Source organism: Rhinichthys klamathensis, unplaced genomic scaffold (assembly GCF_029890125.1).
Source record: "Rhinichthys klamathensis goyatoka isolate OS25496 unplaced genomic scaffold, OSU_Roscu_1.1 h1tg000071l_1, whole genome shotgun sequence".
NCBI classification, from domain to species: domain Eukaryota; kingdom Metazoa; phylum Chordata; class Actinopteri; order Cypriniformes; family Leuciscidae; genus Rhinichthys; species Rhinichthys klamathensis.
In genome coordinates, this window is record NW_026606614.1 from 653,931 (window position 1) to 680,598 (window position 26,668).

A 26,668-nucleotide genomic window follows, 5' to 3' on the forward strand; every position below is an offset into this window, starting at 1 on the left:
CAAATATGCTTGTCAACGCGCACAACTGCCGTTTAGATAAAAAAAAGACGTCCACATTTATCTATAAATGAGCATATAGAAAATAATTGTATTGATATATTTTAACGTTTATTAGTATGAAAGCTTACACGCCCATATCATAGTCTATATCAAAATAACACAAACATAAACATTTGTTTCTCTCATTGGTTTAAGCGCTTGCCATTTAAGAGGATGTTCCTACTGATGTCCAATCAGCACGCGTACATTATAATTATTCATATATCAAACGGTTTCATCCTTCATATTATCATTTTATTGTTTAATTACATTTAATATTATTACATTATCTCAAAATATCATTCTGTCATAATAAACCAACGTGAATGGTTGACTGAATTTGTATTACAATATATATATTTTGTTTTCTTTTGGTTATGAAGGTCACATTAAAATAGGTTTAAAAGCGTTTCACCCTGCCTTGCCTTTATTTGCTACTTTTCAAATGCATTATGTATAGATTGTTGTTTAACCCTTGTCCCAGACCCAGACTTTAATCTAAAACTATGAAAATCCATAATAAATTTATGAATTTAAAATTAATTAAATTAAAATGATTTTACAATTTTATTGCAGTTTGTATTAAAAATAGCGTGCGTGCGTGTGTCTGTTATAAAACAATATTTGTTTTATTTTCAGTCAAGCTAAGGCTTTAATCTAAAACTATAAAAATCTATTATAAAAATATGAATTAGTTTGTGTGCGTGTGTGTGTGTGTGTGTGTGTGTGTGTGTGTGTGTGTGTGTGTGTGTGTGTGTGTGTGTGTGTGTGTGTGTGTGTGTGTGTGTGTGTGTGTGTGTGTGTGTGTGTGTGTGTTCTATATAAAAAAATAAAATAAATAAAAAATCCAAGTACAAATACGGTCTTCTTTATACGTGAATGATCTATCGGTGCTGTTGGCGGGGTGAGGGGCAAATATCTGAAGCTAGAGAAAGCGCGAGGACTCGGAGGCGGAGTTTCTCCTCCAGTGCTCCTTGCTTAACGTTACTGCTCGAACAGAAGACAAGTTACTTTTGGAAAAGATTTTAAAGTGAGGAGTTACCGAGCTGCCATGAATTTGTTAACACAATGACTTTAAAACACACTCGTTCTCCATTTCAAGCGGAATGAACACTGCATTGATGTTAAAATGAGAACGATCCTTTTAAACGGACTACTCTTGATCTTTGTCGGAATCGCACAAGGGGGTAAGTTGTTTAAATTGCTGAAGTATGACTAATGTAAAGCCAGTAAGAAGGGTATTTCACCATTTAGCCTACCTTTGAGTAAAACGTTTGAGTTGGAGCGAGGATTCAGCAAGACCAAGCGAACGATCCTTCGTTTCCCCCACATATCAGAGGACAGTATGGCAATGACTTTTGAACAACCAGACTTACTGCTGTCTGTGTAATGAGAATGTCTTGTCATATTCTGTTTGTGGAATAACTGACGTTAATACAAAGAAATATATTAAAATATGCATGATTGCAGTTGACTCTTCCATACCCAAACCATGAACCCAATTTTTTTTGTGTACAGAATAGGCTATAGCAGTCATGATTGCACAGATTTGTGGCTCTCAGAGATTTCATATTCACAGTTTGCACAAATGTCAGTACTAGGTACTGAAAAAAGCCTTTTTTGTTATTAAAAAACAATGAAATCCGTGCTTTAATGCTAGTGAATCACTGCATTATGAAAGCAATGCATATTATTAGCTTGGATGTTTATTCAAGTGGTCATGTTTTTCCTAACTGTTAAAAAAAAGCAGCTTTGGACAACAGAAAAAAAAAAAACTCAGAGCGATCCAGCATTATTCAAAGAGCAAATGACTTAAATGCTGATTCCTGTGGTGCATTTGAATATAGTGTCATTTGCCAATTGTTGCATCAGTTGCATTTGTTTAGTGTTGAGCTTCACAATAGCAATTGCACTGAATTATCAAGATGTCTGATGTCTTCTGTGGTCTTATTTTGGAGTGCAGTGTCCAGACTTATAAAATCCCCAAGATGTCAGATTCAAGCTCTCTTTGTGCGATAAAAAGAGACTAAAGATAGTGGCATTCTAGTTTTCTCCTCTGTTACTGTTAGTTCAGGTTTGTTAGTATATCTCTAACCACAAAGTTTGACCTCAATTTTTTATGTTTATCATTATTGTAGATGTACTTTTGATCAAATGTGTTGTCTTAATATTGCTCCTTTGCATTTTTAGACCAATATGGTTAAGTATGGCTTGACATATTTTACTCATCATTGCATTGTAAAAGTTATTCCAATCTTATATTACATAATATAATCTTTATTTCCACAATTTTATTCAGCTACTTGTGCCAGCCATGCAAAGTTCAGTGAATCACATTGCTTCATTGAACTTTGCATGGTGCCTTGAGCATTGTAAACAAAGGACTTAAAAACAAATAAATATTCATTCGAACAGAATTTTTTTTCATGCAACTGTAGTATCACAAATGAGTAATGACACCACAATAAACTTGCATAGTTTCACAGCATTACACTAAACATCAGTATGGGATTTCAGTCCCAAAGTAGAAGTGTTCTGTACCCATACAAATTGTGGAGTGTAAATGCCTATAGTAACACTTGCAAAGACAGGTTGATGAGAGTGTAGAACACATTAGTGTAGATTAAAGGGTGATGTGGAGTGGCTGGGTTAGAAAACAGCTGCGTCCATGCAGGCCTCCATCAATGGACAGCAGGGCTAAGACAATGTGGCCATGTCAGAGTCTTTTATGTTGAGAACAGGGTGCTGTCAGGGCAGAGCATGCCAGCACATGCACATGGGTATCACAGTGCTTCCCTGGCGCCATCCGGCCTGTCATAAAGACAAGTGTTGCTGATTTTATTCATTCAGTCACTTTTATTTATTGTCTATGTGAAAATCTAAAAGTAACTTTAAAGGGATAGTTAACCCAAAAATGAAAATTCTGTCATTTGCTCATCCTCATGTCGTTCCAAACCTTTATGATTGTGAAGATTACAAAAGAATAATCAAATCAAATTAATTTAACTTTTAATTATATAGCACAATAAAAGCAACAGTAGCCATTGTGCTGTGCAACAGAATAAATATTTAAAAAACAGAAACAAGAAAGACTGCAAAACAAATGATAAAGTTTACATAAAAAACACCAATCAGAAAACAGTTGTAAGCCTGTGTGAAGAGGTAGGTTTTTAACTGAGATTTAAAATCTTTAAAATCTAGTGGATATAGTCTTAGGGATAGAGGAAGACTATTCCACAATTTTGGACCAACATTAGAAAAAGCATGGTCACCCCTTGTCTTAAGTCTAGATCTTGGAACCATCAGCCATCTTTGTTGAGATGACCTTAATAATCTAGCAGTTATTTAATTTCAAAAGATCCAGAGAGATATTTTGGAGCTAAGCCATTTAGAGCTTTAAAAACAAAAAGCATAATTTTAAAATCAATTCTATAACAAACCGGTAGCCAGTCAAAAGTCTGGCTGCTGCATTTTGAACCATCTGAAGACTACTAATATTGTATTGACTCATTCCAATGTAAAGAGAATTACAATAGTCAAGTCTAGATGAAATGAACGAATGGATCACTCTCTCAAACTGCAACTCTTAGCCTTAGATAATAATCTTAATCGGACAACCCTAGATTTAACTACAGTATTTATCTGTTCTGTTTATTGAATTTAAGAGCAGAATCAAAAATAACAGAAGTTTTTCACAGAGTGTTTTACATAGGGGACCAAATCTCCCAGGTTGCCCTCGGGAGTAACAGAAACACCTGAGGGGCCAGAAACAATAACCATTTTGCTCTCGTTTAGATTTAAGGAAAACCAGGACTTTATATCAGACAAGCATGTTGATAATGAGCTTAGGCCTTTTTTGTCATTTTTCTTTAGGGTCAGATAAATTTGGGTATCACCAGTGACAGCGTAAAAGTGAAATGACACCCCATGTTTAGAAAGAATAGTCCCCAGAGGAAGCATATTAGAACGAGAACAGCGGAGGGGCCAGAATGAAGCCCTGAGGGACTCCATAATCCAAAACAGAAACATCAGAAGAGAACCCGTCAAGACAAACAGAAAACGTTCTGGCATTCAGATAGGACTTAAACCAATTTAGAGTGCAACCTTCAATACCCACACATTGTTCAAGTCATGAGATGAGAATTTTGTAGTCCACAGTAATAGTATCAAAAGCAGCACTTAAATCTAAGAGTAAGAGTATCACAGAATCAACAGACAATAAAATATCATTAAAAACTTAACTTAATAAAGCTGACTCGGTACTGTGATATATTTTTTTTTTCTAAACCCAGATTGGAATTCTTCAAAAACACAATTTAACTTCAAATGACTCAGAGAAAGTTGTTTGGAACAACTCCAAAGATTTTAGAAATAAAATATAAATTTGATATAGGTCTATAATGGAAAGTATATATGGTTAAAGCTGCAGTAGGGAGTTTTGAGAAAACGTTGACTTAGCCTGAAAATTTGAACAAACACAACTTACAGGTCCCACCCCTTGCTCTCTGCTGCGCTACAGCCCTCCCTCCACAGCTCGTCCTCCACAGCGGAGCCTGTCGTGAACGCGCAGGCTATAAACAGGGCCACCCATAACGGCGGATAAAAAGTTATATGGCACATTCACTAATAGGGACTAAACGTCAATAATATGCTTTACATTGACTATGGCCTGCCCATACTTTGACTACAAACTTGGTCCTCAAATCATTATGTATTTTCCAATAGCCTACATGTAACTTTATAACGTTGCACTCTATCTATAAGTTATAAATAGCTAGTAAGATAACGTTAATATAACGGTAACTAACGTTACAGTATGTAAGTAATTATTCTAGCGATATATAATGCTAGATAAGGTGTGCTAGTACATTATTTCAGCAACATGACAAGCCAGTGAATTAGCAGGTTTCAATTGTTGCTTAGCAGAGTGTGTGACATTTTATCTACATGTTATGCGGCTAGAGTTTTGACACCGAGTCAATGGGCTCTGTGTCATTCTTTCTTTTTCGCTTGTTTATCTTCATCAGTCTTTTTCCTTTTACCTCTTTGTTTGATGAGCAGGTGTCACTCGAGAATTGGCAGTTTAGGTTGTTTCTCCGTCATAAGCACAGCTGCAGCACGCCGGCAATCTTGAGTTTGAACGACGGCTCGCGCTTTGCAAGAGAGGGGTGTGATCAGCGCGTACACGAGCGTGATTGACACTGCTAAGACATTCCTCCTGGCTCTGATTGGTTGTTTCTGACCGGGAGCGTGTATTTCTTGCAAATGGCAATAGGACCACTAGGAGGAGCCAGAGGAGCTTGATTTTTACACAGATTATCTGTCTCATATTCTACTGTCAGGACATAATGACAGTTTTAGCAAATACATTTTTTCAAAAGTTACCTACAGCAGCTTTAAGTCAAGATTATGTTTTTTAAGCATGGATTTAACGGTTGCATGTTTTAGGTATTTAGGAACAATACATGTGAGAAGGGACTTATTTATTATAGCTAAAATGCTAGGCCCAACAACATCAAAAACCTGCAGGAAAAAATGTGTCGGAAAAATGTCTTATCATATCAAATCTTAATAATATCTTTAAAGTGAATGAAAAGAAACTGACTAAAATTACTAAAAATACTCAAAGGATGAAACAGAGAGAAAGAATAGATGGATCATAGTTTAGAGATACAATATTCTGCCTTATATCAACAATTTTATCTGTGAAAAACTTTATAAAGCTATCACATACTGCAGTTGATGCATTAAAACAGACAGCACTCACAGGACTCACAAACAAATTTAAAACAGTAAAAAGCATTTTAGGTTTATGGGAGTCTTTCGCTATAATATCAGAAAAATACAGAAATGTGCAGCTTTGGTTGATTGCAATTTGTATTTTTTCCACTTTCGTTTCGAATATACAGTATTTTGAAGATAGTTGCAAACATACAAAGTGATTCCCCTTTTTCAAAATATTTTCTTTTGGTTGTCCACAGAAAAGAAAAAAAGCCATACAGGTTTGTAATGACATGAGAGAGAGTAAATGAAAACAAAATGTACTATTTTGGGTGAACTATCCATTTAAATGTAAACAAATCTTCCTACAAACCAATTCATTATAAAGTCACCAAGTTTAAGTGTAATTGAAAAGTGATGTAATTAAGTTTAAATCACAACATTGAAACTCATTAACAATAAGCAAAAATGAACAATTTGAATGAAATCATGGAGCATTCAGGGCAACAACAAAAAAAACTAAACACACATCATGATGATGTTCTCTTATCTGCAGCTTCATTCTATGGTGATGGATTTGTGCAGTTAAAAGGGACAGAGACGTCTAGCCGTAACACACTGCACGTTCGTTTCCGCACCTCCAGCCTGAGTGGCCTGCTTTTCCTGGCTGCAGGGCAGAATGATTTCCTGTTGCTGGAGATGAATGCTGGCAGACTGCAGGTGAGTCACATGTTGCTATTTCACCCTCAGCAATGTTTAGATCATCTACCACAATAAAACTACATGTGGAAACATGTCAATTCTGTTTGGGCTTGAAAATAATCTAATTAGAGCTATTATAAGGATTATGTTAAGTTGCTGCAACATTTAAAAAAAATATAATAAAAAGTTATTTCTGAAAGCTTTTTATCAAGACTGACAGCATTAGACAATAACTCAACACCATCCTCTTCAGATGAAATGCAGTAGTGAATTTTAAACTGGCCCAGTTATGATACTGTGTTGCTTCACCACAGACTCTTCCACCTTCTTTTAAGGTATACAATACAAATCTGATGATTGCACTGACTTAAGGGCTGAAGAATGTGAGCTTAGTTGACATTGTGAGAGAAGTACTGTAGGTACATGACTGGAGGATCTGCTAGAGTTGAATCTTATTAAATCAACTCCCACAATCCAGTTCAAAATCCTTGCATGAATTTCTGAAATGGATTTTGGTTTTTACATTTCTCTCAGTGGCACTCACGTAAAATTCATTTTCCTTTTGTAGAGGATATCTTAGGGCTACAACAGAACAGATTGTGCTGAACTTTTTGAGGTCTGACTGTAATTGAAAGTATCTTTGAACCCTCACATTTATCATATGTCATTAAATTGTGCTTTTGCTATCCTTTGACTGTGACCCTCTTCGAATACATCACAGGTTATAATTGCTTTCAGTTGAGGAAAAGGTAGAAATATTCAGCAAGCCATGACAATTTTGTCTTGTAAGGACAGTGACTTTTCATGTTAAGAGTAAAATGAATGAGCTTTAGACAAATGCTAATGATTAAAATAGTTTTACACATTTTCTTTGCAATTCAGATAATAACTCCTGTTATAGTAAACATTTTGTTAGACCTAAAACTCAGGGGTTTTCAAACTTTTTGATTCCTTTATATTGTTTCTCCATTTATACTGTGTAAAAAATATTATAGATATTATAGCAACACCAACATGTTATTGACAAAATTAAATAATTGGCATTTATATTGTCACTGTACTGAAACATAATATTGTCTGGATTTTTTTTTTACTTTAAATATTTTAAGTGTACTTTAATGTTAAATACTTTGTTTAATGTTTTATGTATTAACCTAGCATGAAATTTTTTTTACAATTCTGATTAATTTGTAAATACTTTCCACAATAAACATCTGAAATATGCTGAAACGTGAACGTTTTTTATTATTAAATTAAAAGAAAAAATCTTTAACATTTTTCACAGAGCTACCACCACCTTGCGGTTTAGTGTATAGTGTATTTTATAGTGTACAGTGTATTTTATTGAAAAATAAAAGTGTTTTATGTATGAGTGTGTAAAGACAGGTTTTTTGGGGGGTTTTTTACATTGTTTCTGTCATTCACAGGTAAGGATGGATCTGGGCTCTGGAGAGCAGGTCCTTTTCTCAGACAGTGGAACCCAGCTAAATGATCTGGCCTGGCACACTGCAGAGCTTCTCCATGAGTTATATAACGTCACACTGACTGTGGACAACCACTCCAAGACCAGTCTGCGAATGCCAGGCCCAGAGAGAGAGCTGCACATCAACGACGGCCTATATGTGGGTGGTACTGGAGGTTTGGATCAGGCTTATCTTTCCAGAGATCTCAATGGCTTCCGTGGTTGCCTCGATGAAGTAATATTTAATCAGCACAATCTCCTTTCATCACTGAGGCCCTACTCTGGGTTCAAGAATGTCTATGAGGTTTCCCTAGGATGCAGCCCTCAGTTCTTTGCCAATGAGGATGACCCGATCAGTTTTTTCAGCTCACAGGCTTACATATCCCTTCCACCTTGGACAGCACAACATGAGTGGGCTTTTGAATGCTCAATCCACACGTCAGCTGAAGAAGGGATCGTTATGTACAGCTCAGCTCGACAAGGAGATTTTGTCGCCCTGGAGCTCCAGAAAGGTCTCCTTGTTGCCGTGGTCGGTAAAGATGGAAGTAAAACAGAACTACGTTCCCTCACCTTCATCAATGACAACAAATGGCATGACGTTAAGCTCTTTTTCACTCCAAAAAGCCTCCAACTCACAGTAGATGGAGAGACTGTAAAGTCCATAATTAGCTCCAGATCAAAAGCCTTTCATCTGAAAGGTTTCCTTTTCCTTGGTGGAATCGATGACGGTACACGTTCTGAGGTCAGAAAGGTAGGTCTTTCCTCTGTAGCAGGGAAGCGTATTAAAGGTGGCTCCTTCAAAGGATGCTTCAGAGACATTAAAATAAATAATGCCAAAATGGGTCTTCCCAATGCTGTGGTAACCAAAGACATCTCTGTTGGTTGTGATCCTGAAAAGGAGCTGGAAATAAGCACCACAGTGAGCCCAACAACCCTTCCCATGACCCTCGTTGACTCTGTCACTCAGCTGCCACCCACAGATGTGTCCACCCTAGCCAAAGGTCTTGTCAAAAACTATGGACACAATTTTCTACAGCTTAGGAACCTTGTTGTCCCAGAAGGGGGTCGAGGAGCCTTGGATTCTAAGCATATTAAAGTGAACCTCGATTTCAAGAAGCTTGGCATTCGTCAGTCTCAGATCATCTTTAGGATTGAAGAGCAGCCGGTGCATGGTCAACTTAGGCTTGATGTAGACCAGGAGCAGGCTGAGCAAACATTCAGCATGCTGGATTTGTGGCACGGCAGGGTGATGTACATCCATGGGGGATCTGAAGACCCACAGGACTACTTCATGTTCTCTGTATTCTCCAGTAGCAGAAAGGAAGTGCCAAGCTATCTGAAAGGACACAAGTTGTACCGGTATAATGTCACCGTCACGCCAACCAACGACGCTCCTGAGTTGAGTCTACCTGAGGGGAATCTGTTTATTCTTTTGGAGAACTCCAAGAAGAGGCTGACCACTGATGTTCTGAAAGCCATAGACATTGACAGCAATTACACAGACCTTGTTTATTCTGTGTTAGGGAACCTTAATTCTGATGCAGGGTATTTGGAGAATGAAGACAATGCAGGTACACCAGTAACTTCTTTCTCCCATTCAGCTCTTGTAGACGGTAAGATATATTACATCCACACGGGTGTGAGGAACTCTAGGATTGTGTTAAGAGTCAGTGATGGAGAGAAGGTGAGTAACACAGTGGTGCTTAGAATCATGGCTGTGGAACTTGAGTATAAAATCTCCAATACCACGGGTCTGGAAGTGACTCAAGGAGAGATGTTTCTGTTAAGCACCAAGCAACTGGCCGTCTGGACCAATGCATTGAAGCAGGTGGTTGACATTCGTTATGATGTAATTGAGCCACCAAAATTTGGTGAGCTCCAGAGGATGCACTCAAGTGGAGAGTGGAAAATCACCAGCTCGTTCTCCCAAAGAGTTCTTGAAAAGGAGCGTTTGAGGTACCTTAGCACCCACCAGTCCATTCAAACAAGTAATAGCACTGACCATTTCAAGTGTAAAGTAACTGTGGCCTCCAGAGCTACTGAAGAACTGGTGTTTCCCATAAAGGTAAAGTGGATAGACTACACAATAGAGAACAATGAACCTGTAGAGCTGGACAAAATTACAAGAGCTGTAATTGACCCTGAGCATCTGTATGTAACAGCACACGGTGTAAGCTTGTCTGAGGATAAGCTTTGTTTTAGATTGTTGACTTTACCAAAAAGAGGAATAATTGAAGTGAATAATGCCAATTTAGATGTGAATTCCACATTTTGTCAAAGGGATATCACAGATCTGAAAGTCGAATACAAACTTGTGGAAAGATCATACGAGGACACCAGTGATGAATTTGTTTTCCATGTATTCTCAAAGCATGCACATTCTGCTAGTCACATTTTTAAAATCAATATTAAAGCAGATGTCAACAGCATTTTCTTGACAAACAATGGGCTGTCACTTCTTGAAGGTGAAAGTAAACTCATCACAAAGGATGAATTGTTTGCTGAAACTCTAAGCACTAAAGAGATTTACTACACGATCACAAAGATGCCGCAACATGGTAAGCTAATGCGAATCAACTTGTCCAACTCTACCAAAGACTTTGACAATATTATGTCCTTTACCAATCAGGATGTTCTTGAGGAGCGTATTATGTACGTTCATGATGACAGTGAAACAACTCTTGATAGTTTTACCTTCATAGCCTCCACAGGCCCAGTAACAAAGCTTCCTATAAGAGATAATGACATTGGTTCCAAGGAAGGCATCTTTAACATCTCGATACAGCTGGTTAATGATGAGAAACCCATCCGCATTGTAGACAAAGTATTTAATGTTGTCAGAAATGGACAGAGATTACTTACACTCGATGACCTGCGCTACCATGATGCAGATTCAGACTTTAGTGATGGGCAGCTTATCTACACCCGGCGTGGTATCCCAATGGGGGATTTGGTTCTTGTGAATGACACTTCACATAAGCTGTACCAGTTTCGCCAAGAAGACTTAGAACAGAAACGAGTGCTGTTTATTCACCATGGGATGAACTCTGGCCGTTTTGTCCTCTTTGTGTCAGATGGCAAGCACTATGTGTCCTCTCTGTTGGATATTAGCACACAGGATGCTTATTTAAAAACTGGCAACAACACAGGCCTGTTGGTTCAGAAAGGGCAAGCCAAGACACTTAGTAATGCAAACTTTAGCGTGGATACAAATCTTGACATCCGAAATGACAGTCAAATAATATTTAAAGTCCAAGAGGCTCCAAAACATGGAAGTCTGTATTTAAAAGACAGCAAGACAGAGTCATTCACCCAGAATGACCTGAGAAATGACTACTTGTCTTATCATCATGATAACAGTAAGAATCTTGTTGATGTTTTTACACTCCTGGTGGAAGCAAAGGACCTACGGCTTGATGTTAAAATCCATGTGAAAGTGTACCTGGAAAGCCATCAAAGGCCACCCATCATCCTTCATAATAAAACCTTGCTGGTGGATGAGGGGAAACCAGTCAAGATTGAGAGCAGTAAACTCAAGGTAAATATCCACATCAGTTAGAGCTTTTATTGGGCAATTTTTAGCAATATATTACTGATTCAAGGGAATCCTGTTATAGATTGATATCTTTTACCAATAACAGGTTGTTGTGTAGTTGTTTGAAGGCTCTTATGTTCATTCACTAGAATGAATAAGACTTTTATTTGCTACCTATGGGACCATTTAGGATGAATGATTGACTTTAATGAATCTGAATTTCTGACACTTATGTGAGAGGCTAAATTCGGAGTAGCAAACTAGAATACTATGCTAATATGCAATTCCGTATTCAGCCAGAGACAGGACCGTTTCACTACTTATTGATGGAAAAAGTAGCTTGTTACTGGAAAAAAGCAAAAAAAATTGCTGAAAATAAAAATGTATTTAACCCCTTAAGTGTCACGGGCCCACCGGTGGGCCCAAATCCTTTACATTTTTAAAACAGTAATATCCCATACTAAACCTAAACTAATCTTGACAAACTATATATCATTTGAAAGCTTACAATCTCTAGTTTCCATATTTGGTGATATATTTTTAAAATAAATTACAGAGGAGCCGTAATTTATCAATTTGCAACAATAATATTTTCATACTCTTAGACCTTTATTTTGAAATAGTGATGAACATGAAAAATCATGAAAGAAGGGTAGAAACCTCAGTTTGTTTTCATGCCAAGAGTTCAAAAGATAGCATCAATTCAATTATTTAAAAAAAAAAGGTCTGAATTTTTTTTTTTTATATAAAGAAAAAAATTATATGATGTGGCAGGAAGCTAAAATGCACATGCGTGTTCTTTTTATGTTTCTTAGAGGTTGAAATCATATCAAAATCTGCCAAATTTCTCATATTACTTCTGAATAGGATGTCTACTTCATAAATTGTATGAAAATTGTGGAAATAATGGTTCCTTTCACTCAAAACACATATGGAAATGGAGGCGCCCTTATATGGGCAGTAATGGAGTCTGGTTGTGACCTAGTGAAAAAGTTTGGTACTGCGCCCAAACAAAATCTTACTGAAAGCTCATTTTTTGAGATATCAACCTAAAATTTGAAACACAACTTGTTCAGATTTTTGGCTTTGATTTTTTTGCCGTTTTACAGTCGCCCAGGTTTTAAAAATATGTATTTTATATAAAATATGAATAATTAAATTTTTTACATTGTACATTTTCATAAACTCAAACTTCTATAACTTTTTTTCTGTTTCACTTTCTTAATTTATTTCACTTCTACAAAAATCTGCCAAATGTCTTCTTTAAAACAAGACCAATCTTACGTCTATATTCCAAAGCATTCTTGAATTACAACCATTTAAGTTCGAAATGTGCATTTTCATGTATATTCAAAAAAAGGGGGGTGACACTTAAAGGGTTAAGTTAGTAGTGTCGCTACTTGTAGTTAGTTGCTCCCCGACGCTGGATGTTGCATGCAGAAATAAAATATTATGTCTGTTTTTCTTCAGGTGACTCATGAGGCTAGTTCACCTTCAGAAATATCCTTCACCATCAAAGTTGCTCCATCTCATGGCTATTTACGGCATTTTATTGAGAGTAAATATCAGTACCAAGGAACACTAGAGGATCCATTAGTGACCTTTTCCCAGCGAGATGTTAATGATGGCAACATTCAGTATGTACAGGTGGGACCTGGCCAAGAGAGTGATTCATTCACCATGGAGGCCAGCAACGGGGTCGCAGAGGTCAGTGACATCATCATGTCTGTGGATATCATCCCATGCCTTATACCCATTGAGGTGTCCAATATCACTCTGAAGGAAGGGGCATCTAAAGCTCTCACAGATGACATCATCAGAGTAAAAAAACCACATTTCTCTGGCCTCAATTTTGTGTACTACATCTCAGAGGGTCCCCTGCATGGCCGCATTGAGAATTCACGTTTCCCAGGGATTTCCACAACTTACTTTACAAGGAAGCAGGTAAATTTTTTCCAATTTTGAACATAATATTGGGAAAATAAATTATGAAAAGTCATAAATAATCACTTCAAATATTTTTAGTAAATTATTATATATTTATTTATTTGTTAGTTTTATTTATTTATTTAAAAATAATAATATTTCAGTCACTTTTTCTCTTTGTAATGTTATGTTTATATTATAATAATAATATTATAATAATATATTGTTATTTTTACATGGCAGGTGGAGCAAGAGTTTATTTATTATGTCCACGACAACACAGAGACCTCGGAGGACCACTTTACTGTCACAGCAAATGACACAGACCTGCGAAAACACAGTGCACCATGGACTGTGCATGTCCAGATCACAGCCGTCAATGACGAGCCTCCAGCCATTACAGCCAACAGGGTTCTCAGGGTGAGATTACTATTTATAAACTCTTTTTATGACTGAGGTTCAAGTCCCGAGAATGTTTTATGGAGTATGAGAACTCTGCGGGGATCTGGAGAAAAGATGTTGAAATTTGTGTACTGTTTTAATTTTGTATCTTTCCCTTTGTTTTCCATCAGTCGAAGAATAGAGACAAGTACACAGTTGTTTCTGAGCCTCATAAGACGACTAGTTGTAGACATGAAAATCATTGGCTTTAACTTCAAGAGAAGTCTAAGCCACAGATCACAGACCAGGGACAGTCAAATGGGCTGCTCCACATGCTTCAGATTCCTCAAGACATTTCAGTGTCGTGCTTTTAAACTTCAGGGATTTGTCAGCTGAAAAACTCTCACAACAGTATTTACAGGAGGTTTTCCTCTAGCTTTAATTATTCAAATGACACGATTTTGCTTGTTGATTTCAAACACTACTATTTAAATATTTACAAAACCCACAAGGTGGCTCACCACTGCTACTTTTATAATGCATGTTTGCTAATTTTTATTACAAATGATGACAATCTGGTTTATGTATTTCAGTGCTTTGTATTCAATTACTCAACAGGGTTTTAGAGAAACTATTAGGTCTTTGTCTACATTCATGTTTTTTCGTCAAAAGGGACTTCATTCAGATGTACATTATTTATAATCTTTTCTCTAATCTTACATTTGAACTTTTTTAAAACTACACTGTAACTTTTAGCCCTCTAGAGGTTAAAAAACAGGAAGAACATGGTTTTGGTTATGCTTTGGCGCTGCTCCTCTGCACAGATGAATGTGGTTTGAGGTACCAGTGTACACATGGATGCAGAATATCTTATCAGAGCAGATGGACAACAAAATAACATTTTTGTTTGCTTGTTTTTAAAACTGGTGATTTCCCAGAGGTTTGCCATTTTGAATGATCCATAATCAATTTAACAAATGTTCCGCTTTGCGCGTCCCACAGCCAGTGCTTCTTTTATCTATGTACAGATATGATGTGACACATGCGGGTGAATCCCGTATGCATGCAATTTCCTGAGAAATCCGTCCCGACAGCACTAAAAAATAATTGATTATTTTTTGCATCCTCTATTTTTTTAGCTGTTAAAAGAGTGTTCATCCTGATTCTTTTGAACATCCTAATCTACACTACACTCTTGATAATCTGGCAGATCCATAACAATGGGAAATCCAAAAATTACTCTTCTGCTGGAGTCAGGATGTCTCCTTATCTCTGTGTTTTGTATTGTTCTTTGGTATCTGATTTGCATTCAGATTAGTTGAGTTAAGATTGTTTTCCCTAAACTGTGTTTAGTTGAAGTAAGATTCAATCAGTGTACCATGACTTGGTATGAATAAAGCCAAGGTGTGAAACTCAGGAGAGTGTTTTAGCAGAAACGTGTTATTCAGGGATTTCAGAATTTTAATTTAATATATCTAACTTTAGATTTCCCTAACAATATGCCAGTTACCATTCAGTGATCTACAAGCCTTTCAAGCACTAATCTGTGCCTCATTATTTGTTTGATTGTTTACTCAGGTGTGGGTTGACTCTGTCACAGAAATCACCAGTGAGGATCTGAATGCAGAAGATGAGGACACAATCCCTGAGCAGATTGAGTACATCATTACCCAACCCAGCAATGGTCACCTGGCTCTGAAGACTGCCCCTAACAGGCCCATTATGAACTTTACTCAAGCTCACATTGACCAGAGACAACTGCTTTTTGTACATAGTGGTGAGATATCATTAAACAATCTTAATTTATTTTTAAAATAAAGCATTTTTCACATTGTCAGATTGTGTTTACAAGGTCTGTGTCATTGTGTTTCAACCACTAGATGTCAGTGTTGTGCTTTGAATCATAGCACAGCATTGTTCCTCCCGTTTTTGTCCATTTTAGGCGAAAATTGGTTCGAGTTAAACTGTGTTACAGAATAATTACTTTGACATGGTGTACTTCATCCAAGAGATTCTGTTATGGATAATAAATGAAATTAGACTGAGAAGGAACCTTTAATAAAGATTGTGTCTGAGTTTATATGTTGTATATATATATATATATATATATATATATATATATATATATATGTGTTTGTTATTTTTTATTTTTGAGACACCATGCTTAGTATAGTAAGCTGTGCAGTACGATAAAAGAGATCACATAAAAGGAGTTGTTAAATTATGTGGCATCAAAGGTTTAAAAAGTTTCTTTGATGCTGCAGTGCATTGTGAACTATATTTAAATCCCTGGAAATGATGTTGTTTGCTCTTTTTTTCTTCTTAGGCCCAATGGCAGGAGGCTTTAACTTCCAAGTGAATGATGGTGTGAACTTTGCTCCCAGACAGATATTCAGTATTACAGCTCGTGCCCTGGTTCTTACTCTAGAGAAGGCTGGACCTCTTAAGGTGTTTCCAGGTAATGCTGATTAATATCAGGTGAACTTCAGCAGTAATGTGGTATATTCTGTCACACACAGATTATCTATAATGAAATAGTTTCTGTGATATCAAATATTAGATTTTATTAAGGATAAACATAAAATCATTGTAGAGACAGTATTTTAGATCTCTGTAGTACTTCTTAATTTTGTATGGAATCTCAGGCCGTATAAGTACCTGAACAAATTGGGCTCTCCATCTCTTTTTATGGAGTTAAGAGTAAAATAACGTCATGTTATTCACAGCAGTGAGGTCAGCATCTGGCTGCCTCTCATGTCAAGTCAGAGCACCAGATTGACGCCTCCTTTCCGCTCTGTATAAAGTCAACAACGCTGTCTCCACCCACTCGTAGACAGTTAAGACTTCTTAGTCTCTGTCTGAGCATCAACACAGTGTTTCATGGTTTCATAGTGTTTTATGGTTTCTCAATCCTAGTGCAACCAAACCATGTAATAACAAAACGGCTTTAATTCTCGGGCTATAAATAGCTCAGTGGAGAGCCTTTGAAAGTCCCTAAAGTTATTAGACTACAGTCATTTGCTTCATTTTAGAAACACTTACTCATATGCCACATTTAATACCACAGCTAGAAAAAAATTGCATTGTCTAAGAAAATAACAGCTGCTGCACTTTCAACTTCTGCATTTTCTGCTTTCTTTCAGTTTTATAAATGGATAGCAACACTAAACTAAATGGTAGCATCTGAAATGGCTTCATACATAATGTTTCACAGAGGTTTGCCTAACTTCTAACGAACTGAATTTATTTGTTCATGAAGTTCATTAATCTTTTGTTCCCTTTTCCTTTTAATGTTACTTTCCAGTTTATTTCATTACTTTATTCCTAATCAATTTTTGGACAGGAACATGGACAGGAATTTAAATAGTAATAATTGATTATAAATTAATGAATCAACAGTAAGTTTGACCAATAGATGCATTATTGTGTTAAAATTAATGCCACTCTTCACAAATGCTTCTCAATGCCACATCCTGTCAAGCTATTCTCGTGGCCTTTGTGTTCAGGGCTTCTTTCAAATGGTTAGACACAACAGAAAACTATAAATACAGAATGGATGACTTTCCATTAAAGTCATGAAAGGAGTTTGTAGATTATTTAAGCAAAATCCTTCCTGTAATATAGCTCGAAGTTGTTCGAATTCAGTCACTCTAATGTGCTTTAACATAAGTATTCTGAAACAGGATCTCGAAATACTTCCCTACCCTCAATCTTTGACTGTGTTTATACTTCTGAAGCAAATATAACTTCCAAATTTGTTTTTGGTTGTAATTCCTGGTTCAGATGCACTTCTGTTTAACATAACCTAAAAAAGCTAAACATTCACATTTCAAAGCCCATACACCAGACAATGTGGTTTTGTTTATAGCATGTACCAGACCAATGTGTTGTTTTGGAAGTTTCCGGGGCTATTCTTATTGTCTTTTTTTTTTCATCTAGGCTCCTTTTTCTTGATTTCAACCGACATTCTTCAGGCCGTAACGAATGATGATTCTGGCATCACAAATCGAACCATTTATTTTACTGTGATCAATCCCCCGAAATTTGGAAAACTGGTCAAATTGCAGGCAGACAAGACCACAACAGATATTTCATCGTTCACACAACAAATGGTGAGTGTTTCCAACCTCTTTTCCCATGTCAGTGCCATGCATATCAGAGTGCAAGGCAATGAATTATAAATTTACTTTAACTATGAGCATAATCTGAGGGCCTGTCATGTTTGAAAGCTGAATGTAACATGTCCTAGTTAGCCGGCACAAGAGGATTTGGTGCTAATATAAGCTTGTGCTGATACTTTCAAAAGACACAATGTTGATATGCTGAAAGAGAATTAAATGTGTTACTGTATATCAGGAAATAATATTTTACAGTCATGTCTAAGATTTTTTGAGGATTTGGGGGCATTTTTCATGTTTTATGTTTTAGTTACTCATGGAACTGTAATCATTACAGGTGGATGCGAGTGAAGTAGCATATCAGCAAAGTCATGGGACCTCTTTGGGATGGGCAGCACTAGATAAGTTCTCTTTTACTGTGTCATCTCCTCCTGCTACGCTTGAAACCCAGACGTTCGACATTGACATTTCGTACGAAAATGTTGGACCTGAACAAAGTTCTGTGCTCCTTAAAAATAAAGGTACAGTGTGAAAATCTGACAAAAACAATTAATATTAAATAGTTTACAGTCGATAAAGTTGAGTCCCGAAGCATAAAGAATATTTAATTATTTACACATTTAATTATATATATATATATGTGTTTTTGAAAGAAGTCTCTTCAGCTCACCAAGGCTGCATTTATTTGATCAAGAATACAGTAATAAAAAAACAACAACATAATATTGTGAAATATTATTACAAGTTAAAATAACTATTTTCTATTATATTTCTATTTTTATATATTTTAAAATGTAATTCCTATGATATTCCTATGATAGCAAAGCTGACTTTTCAGCTTCATTACTCCAGTCTTCAGTGTCACATGATCCTTTAGAAATCATTCTAATATGATCTGATTTGGAGCTCAAGAAACATTTTTATTAAAAAACATTATTATTAAATATAAATGATGAATTAAACATGAATATCCTAGAAATGGTCAAGTATACTCTAAATCTGACATTCTAACTGAAATGTCATGGCTTTTTTTCAGGTGTGGAACTAACTGAAGGAGATAAAGTGCTAATTGACAAATCAATGCTGGACGCATCCAATCTTATAACTAAACAACCTGAATCCAAGCGCAGTTCTTATGAGGTTTGGTACCAGGTCACATCTCTTCCACAGCATGGTGTCATCGTCGTTGGGGAACGAAATCTTACAAAAGAAAAGCCCAATTTTTCTCAGTTCATTCTAAACAAGTATGGAATCACATACCATCACGACAACTCCGAGACCACCCGTGACCATTTTGACTTTGATGTGTATCTCAACCTAAAGAGCAAACCACCATCCCGCCCCCTAGATACAGAGGTCGTGTCAGAAACATTCAACATCACTATAATCCCCATAAATGATCAACCACCTGTTCTAAAGACCAAAGCCCCCAGCCTCAAAGTTGTACAGGGGGACACCATGGCTATCGGACCCAACAACTTAAGGGTGGTTGACCTGGATAACCCACCCACTGAAATCCAATACACTGTGATTAGCAAACCTAGCAATGGTTTCCTAGCCATTGCAGAGCACTTGAATGAGTCCGTGGACTCCTTCTCTCAGGCTCAGATCAATAATGGAGAGGTGTTCTTTGTTCACGATGGCAGTCCTTCATCTGGAGCGTTCTACTTCAGCGTCACCGACGGTCATCATCGTCCATTATATAAACTGTTCAATCTGGAAGTCATAGAGATCACTCTTTTGCTTGTTAACAACACAGAGGTGCTACTGGACCAGGGACACACTTCTGTAACCCTCACACGGTCACACCTCGCAGCAGTGACCAATGGTAAAAACAATACAGTGCACTATAAAATCACAGTACCGCCACAGTACGGTAAACTCCTACTGGACAATGAGGACGTCACTGTTTTCAGTCAAGATGATCTCCAGGCGGAAAAGCTAAGATATCACATGGTCAACCTTGAGTCGTCCCATGATAACTTTGAGTTTGCGGCCTTCACAACAGAAGCGAACCTAACTAACCAAGTAGTTAATATCACTGTGAAACCTCTCATTAAGTACACAGAAAGGGCAACGTTTCCAAACGGAATTCGAATTAAACTGAAGCCACATTTGCTAAATGTGTCTGAACTGGCTTTGTTGAGTGCTAATGACCCATTGTTTGAAATAACATCACTACCGCAGAATGGCAGGATTGTCAGGGTGACCAGCGGCAAGGGAAGGAAAGCCGAATCTGTGAGCTTTTTCACATTTAGTGAACTACAGCAGGATAAACTGGCCATTGAGTTAAAGGCAAACCTGACGGGTGTCCATGAAGTAAATGACTCTTTCGGATTTGTGCTTAAAGCCAAAAACGTCCAACCTGCCACTGGGATTTTCGCTTTCAGCATCGTACCTCATGTTCCCACTCTGGAGATGTCAACAATGATCCCAATGTCCACACTCAGACCTGTTTTTCGCAACCAAACCGCTGAAATGAGTTTGTTTCCATCCTCAACACCTCCACCGGTGCGTACGACACAACAGGTGACCAAATCTGGGTCAAGATTCAAAGGTCGCAACCGTTGGGGTATTTCAAACAGCAATGACATGGGTACGACTAACCTGAAACCAACCCATGGGGTGGAGGAGATTTATCCCATAAATGATAACCCAGTGAAAGTAGAGTCAGTTTCCCAGACGAGCTTCTCCTCAAATTCAATGATCATCCTTTTGCCCCTTCTTGCTCTTCTGCTTCTGGTCATCATTGTGGTCGTGTCAGTGCTGCTCTTAAGAAGGAACTGGAGGAAGAAACCAAAGCGTTTAAAGAGGACATCAGGTCCTCCAGCTCAACCGAACAATCAAGACCAGCTACAGTGGCCTGCAACTGTCCCCATCGTAACCGTCACTCCTCTTACTCCAAGAAACGCTGGAAGTTCAGCCATAACTAGACTTCAAACCGGAATTAAAAACTCCCATTATGGCCAATCTGTGTCTCTGTGCTCTATTGAAGACCTGGAGCCTGAAGTTTCACAGCTTTGCAGGACCACCAACCCCACCCTGCGAAACAATCAGTACTGGGTATGACCTTCAGATTCATCACTGTAATCTCTGATAATCACTGACTGAAATGTGATTGAAACATTACATCTTCTAGTTATGTGGCCCCACAAGTCTCAATTAACTATTTGGTTTTTGCATATACATGTACTTGCAGCCTTGATGTTTGCAAATAATCAGCATTTTCCCAAGAACCTAAAAACTAGGGAGGAAAACATCCAGATAAAAATTTGGGAGACAGATATATTCTTCTGTATTGTGACATGCTTCTGTGTGAAACAGTCAGATTATGTATCTGTTGTTGATTAGATGGAAGCAGGGCTGAACACAAGTTTGTGGTCAGTTGTAAGAAAGGGGCGGGGTTTAAGTGGTTTAAATGATTGGAGAAGTCCAACATATGCCACCAAAGAGAAGTGTCCTTTCACCAGAAGATCGAGTTATGACATGATGTTTAAAAATTACAAGGTCAAAACAAAAATGAAACGTATACATGGATGAATCATTAACAATAAGATCGATAACATGAATTTAGAAAATAGTGTGAATTTGTGTGAAATGATTTTGAATCCTCATTGACAAACTTAAGTATTTGAAAAAGGTCTATTGTATTTTTTCTATATATATATATATATATATATATATATATATATAAATTCAAAGTCATGTGTGAAGACACAAGTGATTCTGGGTGTTTTAAGAGTAATTTTTGTGTCTACCTCAAATAACAAAGTAAAAAAAAAAAAAAATGTATTACACTGAATTCATTTCAATGGGATAACATTATGTGTTACTATGTTTTATATACTGAAACTATTTAAAGCCGTAAGGATATTTATTAATGATTTTAGAATTTCTGAAATATTATAATGACATATATTCCAGCACTGAAAAAATATAGGTGTGGTGTGCACATTTCAACGACACTACTATGTATATTTTGGGTATGTTTTACTTTATGCGTGTTATATATTTGTGTGTCGTTATTGAATGTTTATGTAACCTAAATGTTTTTGTACTCTCAGGTACTTAGAAGTAAATACCATACATCTTTAAATGATGCAATGTGAGGAAACCACTGGATTCTTGCCACTGATTTCTTTATTTGTGGTAAATAAAACTCTGTGTTACTTACATTTGAACTACATATAGCATCCAATTCAATATATTCAATTAATTTTAGCAGCTGTGGTGTGGACATATCCCTACATTTATGAACTGTAGTTTTTAAATATGCTATAGCATTTTTATGCCCTCTGTATTGTACAAAAATGCCAATGTGGATTTCAAACAACCCGCAAGCTGAAACTAAATCCACTCTATTTACAATAGGTTCAGTCCTTCAGCAAATGTGTCACTGTATATTTTTCCTCATTTATGAGTTATTTGTCTGATACACTGAATTGTTCTGTCAATAAATGGAACATGTTTTGCAATCCAGCCATCTTGACTCCTGTTCAGCTCTTAAGCAAAATGGGATAATTTTTTTTGATCTAGTACTTCATAAAGCATTTCAATTCAATATATCAATATAGACCTCAACTCAGGTGCAGTTTCTTTATTTAGATGGATATTGTGACTTTTTGCCTTGTACACTAGAGCTACTCTTCTTTTGGATGTGAATAGAAGGCACACACAGATTAAAAACAGCGAGGTGCCTCTGGGGATGTAATTGCTATGATACGTCATTCCTCGTATTTAATTACTGTGATTTCAGTTAATAGGTGCTAAAAGTGTTTTTTTTTCAACCACTTTCCAGATACATGCTGAGAGCTCATTTGGTAAAAATCTCAGAGTGTGCTTGTGGTTAAAAGAGAATATATATCAGATATATATATACAATTAATATTAATAAAATACACTATTATTGTAGTATACTATCCTAATAATAAATGCAATAAGAATAAAATATTCTCTGTCACAAGCAGCATGAGTGTGATGGAATATTAGTTCCTATTGTTGCAACTGGTTTGTATTACAAACAATGCAAGCTGGTGACAATCCACTGAGTCTGCCAAACGTGAACCCTGCAATGTGCTGACCTTATACAAACGTGACACTGTGAAACCGGTTCAGTTAAGAATATCAGTGTCAGGATGATTCGCACCGATATGCATCAGAAAATGGTTGATAAGTCACATTGACAGTGGCTTATCTGCTTATTCTGTGATTTAATTAAGTCCAAACAAGATGTCAATGCATGACAAATCAACTTCAAAACTATACTTTTCATTGAGTCATTGAAAAGGTTTGACAGAACAATAGCTTTATAATTATATAAAATTATCTCTTTATATATTGCATTTCAGTGAATATGCTCACATCAAAGAACAAAAGGCCAGCCCTCTTAATGAACCCCATTGTGTAGAAACCATTATCTGTATTGCTTTTTCCTACTTTTCCTTAGTGGAAAAGTAGAAAGTTGTGAAAATGAGCTGATTATGTTCGCATTTGGCTCTAGTAGTGACTCATGACTCATCTTGAGGTATGATTTGTTAAAGAGGGTCCCAAGAGATGGAAACATAATGGGTTTAAGCCCTCCAGATCATGAAGAGCTGCCCAGCAGAGGAGCCACTCTCTGAATTCTTAATTTGATTTCGTGTCATCCGTGATGAATCGTACCAATAAGAGTGTTTAAGGTAAGATATTTCTGAGCCCCAGCATCTGATTTGATCTTTGTTGGTGTACTTTCAAATGTTTATTTGTCAATTCTAGCAAGTTTCCAGATATGAAATTTACAGTCCAGGAAAATTTGTGGAAAATATTGATGACTCGTCCTGCACTGCACAGATTTTTGTCCAATCAAATGCTCTCGAATGAGAATATCCCTCCCACTCACCTGTAACCAACTGACAAGCAGCAAATCATGATCATGTCTGTGATGTAACTAAAGCCTATTGGCTATTTAAAAAAGGGAAGGACCAGATTAGTTAACATGAACTAACAATGAACAATACTTCTACAGCAGTTATCAATCTTAGTTATTGTTAATTTCTACATTTATATTAAGATCCAAAGTTGTGTTTGTAAACATTAGTCTGTGGACTGTGAACTAACATGAACATGAACATTTTTATTAACTAACATTAACAAAGGTTAATAAATGCTGTAGAAATATATTGATCATTGTTAGTTTATATTAGTTATGCATTAAATTTTGCATTAAAGTCCCCCTGTGGTGAAAATCAAGCTTTTGATGATGTTTATATGTCTATGTGGTGTTTTTAATGTCCCTTAAGACAAACCATGTGCAAATTCATAAGTCAACACCATTGCTGAGTATTTTCTCCTTAAAACTGCAGTGAACCAAAGACAGTCTCAAAATCACGGTTTGAAATTGCTGGTGTTTCTGACATCACAAACTAACCAACGTCTGATGTAACCAATCACGTCAACGTGTGATCATCAACAAGTGGATCTCTGAGCTGGTGTGAGTGAGTGGAGGCGGGGCTAATTTGCATATTCATAGAACCGCATATACTAAATAAGGCAAGGGTGTAGAGTTTCATTCAAGCTATTTTAAGGCATGAAGACTTTTTTTAAAGGAAAAAAACTTTGAAATATGTTATTTTGGTGATCAAAGATGAGTTTTAAGGGATACAATTATTGACTAGGGGGACTTTAACAAATTAGACCTTATTGTAATGTGTTACCAATCCAGTTAAGTAAGCAGTACTTGCTGTTTGTTTTCCAGTGTTCGGCCAATCAGTTAACACATGCACGTGAAAAACATTAATTTATAAAAATACAAAGGGCAAACCAGTTCTAAATAATTTTGGATTGACTCGAGCATGTTCTACAATCAGTTCTCGGCATTCTAAACTAATTCTCAAATACACCCAAATAGGGCCTTAGTAAACTGAGTCTATGTAGTATAGATGTGAAATGTTACATTTGAAGACAGAATTTCACAGTTCTGGGTGAGGATATCATTACTGTTGAGAAACCCTTAACATACACTTACAGTAAATGAGTTTGTGCAATTTTTAACGGTTTGGGGGAGATAAGCAGTTGTTCTTCTTTTTTTTTAAAAAAAAAGAAGAAGAATACATGCTTTATTCTAGAGATGAACAAGCCTTTGGGCAAACATTACAGTTTTACTGCAATTTTTAACCTTCCCTGAATCCATACCTCATTTCTTATTCCAGAGATTCAGGTTGATGGGAATCGATAGGGTTAATCAGGGTAACCTTGGACATTTTTGCACTTCACATTTCTGCAATCTGTGATTGGGCAAAGTGTCACTACAACATTTCAGACAAACAAATGACACTTGACATGACATCCCACCAAAAAAACAGTGATATTATCTTGAACTTGTGATTAAACAAATACACAATTAAACAATGTACACATTGGAGCATCAGATTACCAAATGTTTACTTTACCAAATTCCCACTTAAACTAACCCTATTTCTTTATATATATATATATATATATATATATATATATATATACACAGTATAGGTCCAAAAACTGAGAAAAGACATTACATTTTTTTAAATAATTTCTTCATAGATTTAGTGAAGATCTTCAATGAACATGTTATTCATTATGATGAGTGTTTTTCTGCACAATTTATATATATATATATTTTTTTTTTTTTTCTGAATACACAGTAACAGTTCCTCACATTCCCTCTGTCTGCTGCTATTTTTTAAATGCTAGATCACCAATATGTATAACATTTTTAACAGAGGAGGGCAGTAACAAAATACATTTAGCCTACTTGAGTACTGTACTTAAGAACACCTTTTGAGTATTACTTTACTTGAGTATTATTTTTTCTGAAAACTTTTTACTTTAACTTCACTACATTTGAAAGACAAATATCGTACTTTTTACTCCACTACATTTCTGTCAAGGTCCTTGAGTAGAAAGTTGTAATGTCAGTAAGGGGATGATTTTGGTTGCACACAGCTGCCAGTAGATTACTATTAATTTACAGCGCAATTTTTTACAGTACTTCTGATAGATACTTAAAGTACTTTTAAAAACGAGTACTTCTGTACTTTTACTCGGTCTTTACAACTTTTACTTGTAATGGAGTAATATTTGTCCAGTAGTATCTGTACTTTCACTCAAGTAAGGAAGTGGTGTACTTTGTCCACCTCTGATTTTTAAACAGTAGCTCATGGTTGGTGTATCAGCTGATTTAAACTCATTTCATAATTTTTAAAAATGCCCAAGTGAAGGAGATAACTACAAGATGAGGCAGCCAACTGCAGTTAAACCTAGACCTCAAATTATATTTGTTTTGTCCAATGAAAATAAAAAACGAAAGACAACCTCTGCCATCTTTGTCTTCTGAATATGTGAAAAGATGCTTATTGAATCAGAGCTAAGTCACGCTTTTCTCAGGTTCACACACTTTTTTAACAACTGTGTGTGTGTGTATAATCAGGCCTCATGGCCAGCAGCCAGAGAGAGGAGGAAGCAGTCAGCGTTTTTCAGACATGAATGAGGCCCTGCTGGAGAGAGCTTCCTGTGTGGGGGTATAAAAACAACACGCCAGTGAAATATTCCCACTGCTCCCACATTCCAGACCTTTCCAGGTACACATGCACAGGCTCGGCACAACTCCCCTCACCTTAAATGGACCACAGACTAGCAGCAGGGTATATTTCATGTTGAAATACAGATACATCTCATTAGTAAAGGGGCAAAATGTTTGAAAGTTTTGATCAAAGTGACCAGTGCAATACAATATAGCTGATATACAGATAACAAGCTGCAATTGTTTAT

General features: G+C 36.5%; 1 protein-coding gene across 1 annotated transcript; it reads left to right on the forward strand.

Annotated features, from left to right (window-relative positions):
• Positions 1-1,021: 1,021 nt before the first annotated feature.
• Positions 1,022-21,517, forward strand: cspg4ba (chondroitin sulfate proteoglycan 4ba). The gene is made up of 10 exons (XM_056250578.1): positions 1,022-1,226; positions 6,317-6,480; positions 7,890-11,462; positions 12,930-13,403; positions 13,629-13,805; positions 15,345-15,543; positions 16,093-16,224; positions 17,706-17,878; positions 18,222-18,405; positions 18,921-21,517. The coding sequence occupies exons 1-10, from the start codon at positions 1,169-1,171 to the stop codon at positions 20,951-20,953; spliced, it is 7,167 nt and encodes a 2,388-aa protein (XP_056106553.1). The 5' UTR covers positions 1,022-1,168; the 3' UTR covers positions 20,954-21,517.
• Positions 21,518-26,668: the final 5,151 nt, after the last annotated feature.

What these genes read in the sequence shown, in the direction of transcription:
- cspg4ba (XM_056250578.1), top strand. Translation starts at nt 1,169, where the DNA reads ATGAGAACGATCCTTTTAAACGGACTACTCTTGATCTTTGTCGGAATC. An exon ending in TGAATGCTGGCAGACTGCAG is followed by an intron (nt 6,481 to 7,889) that starts GTGAGTCACATG and finishes TGTCATTCACAG; the next exon opens with GTAAGGATGGATCTGGGCTC. An exon ending in TGTGCTCCTTAAAAATAAAG is followed by an intron (nt 18,406 to 18,920) that starts GTACAGTGTGAA and finishes GCTTTTTTTCAG; the next exon opens with GTGTGGAACTAACTGAAGGA.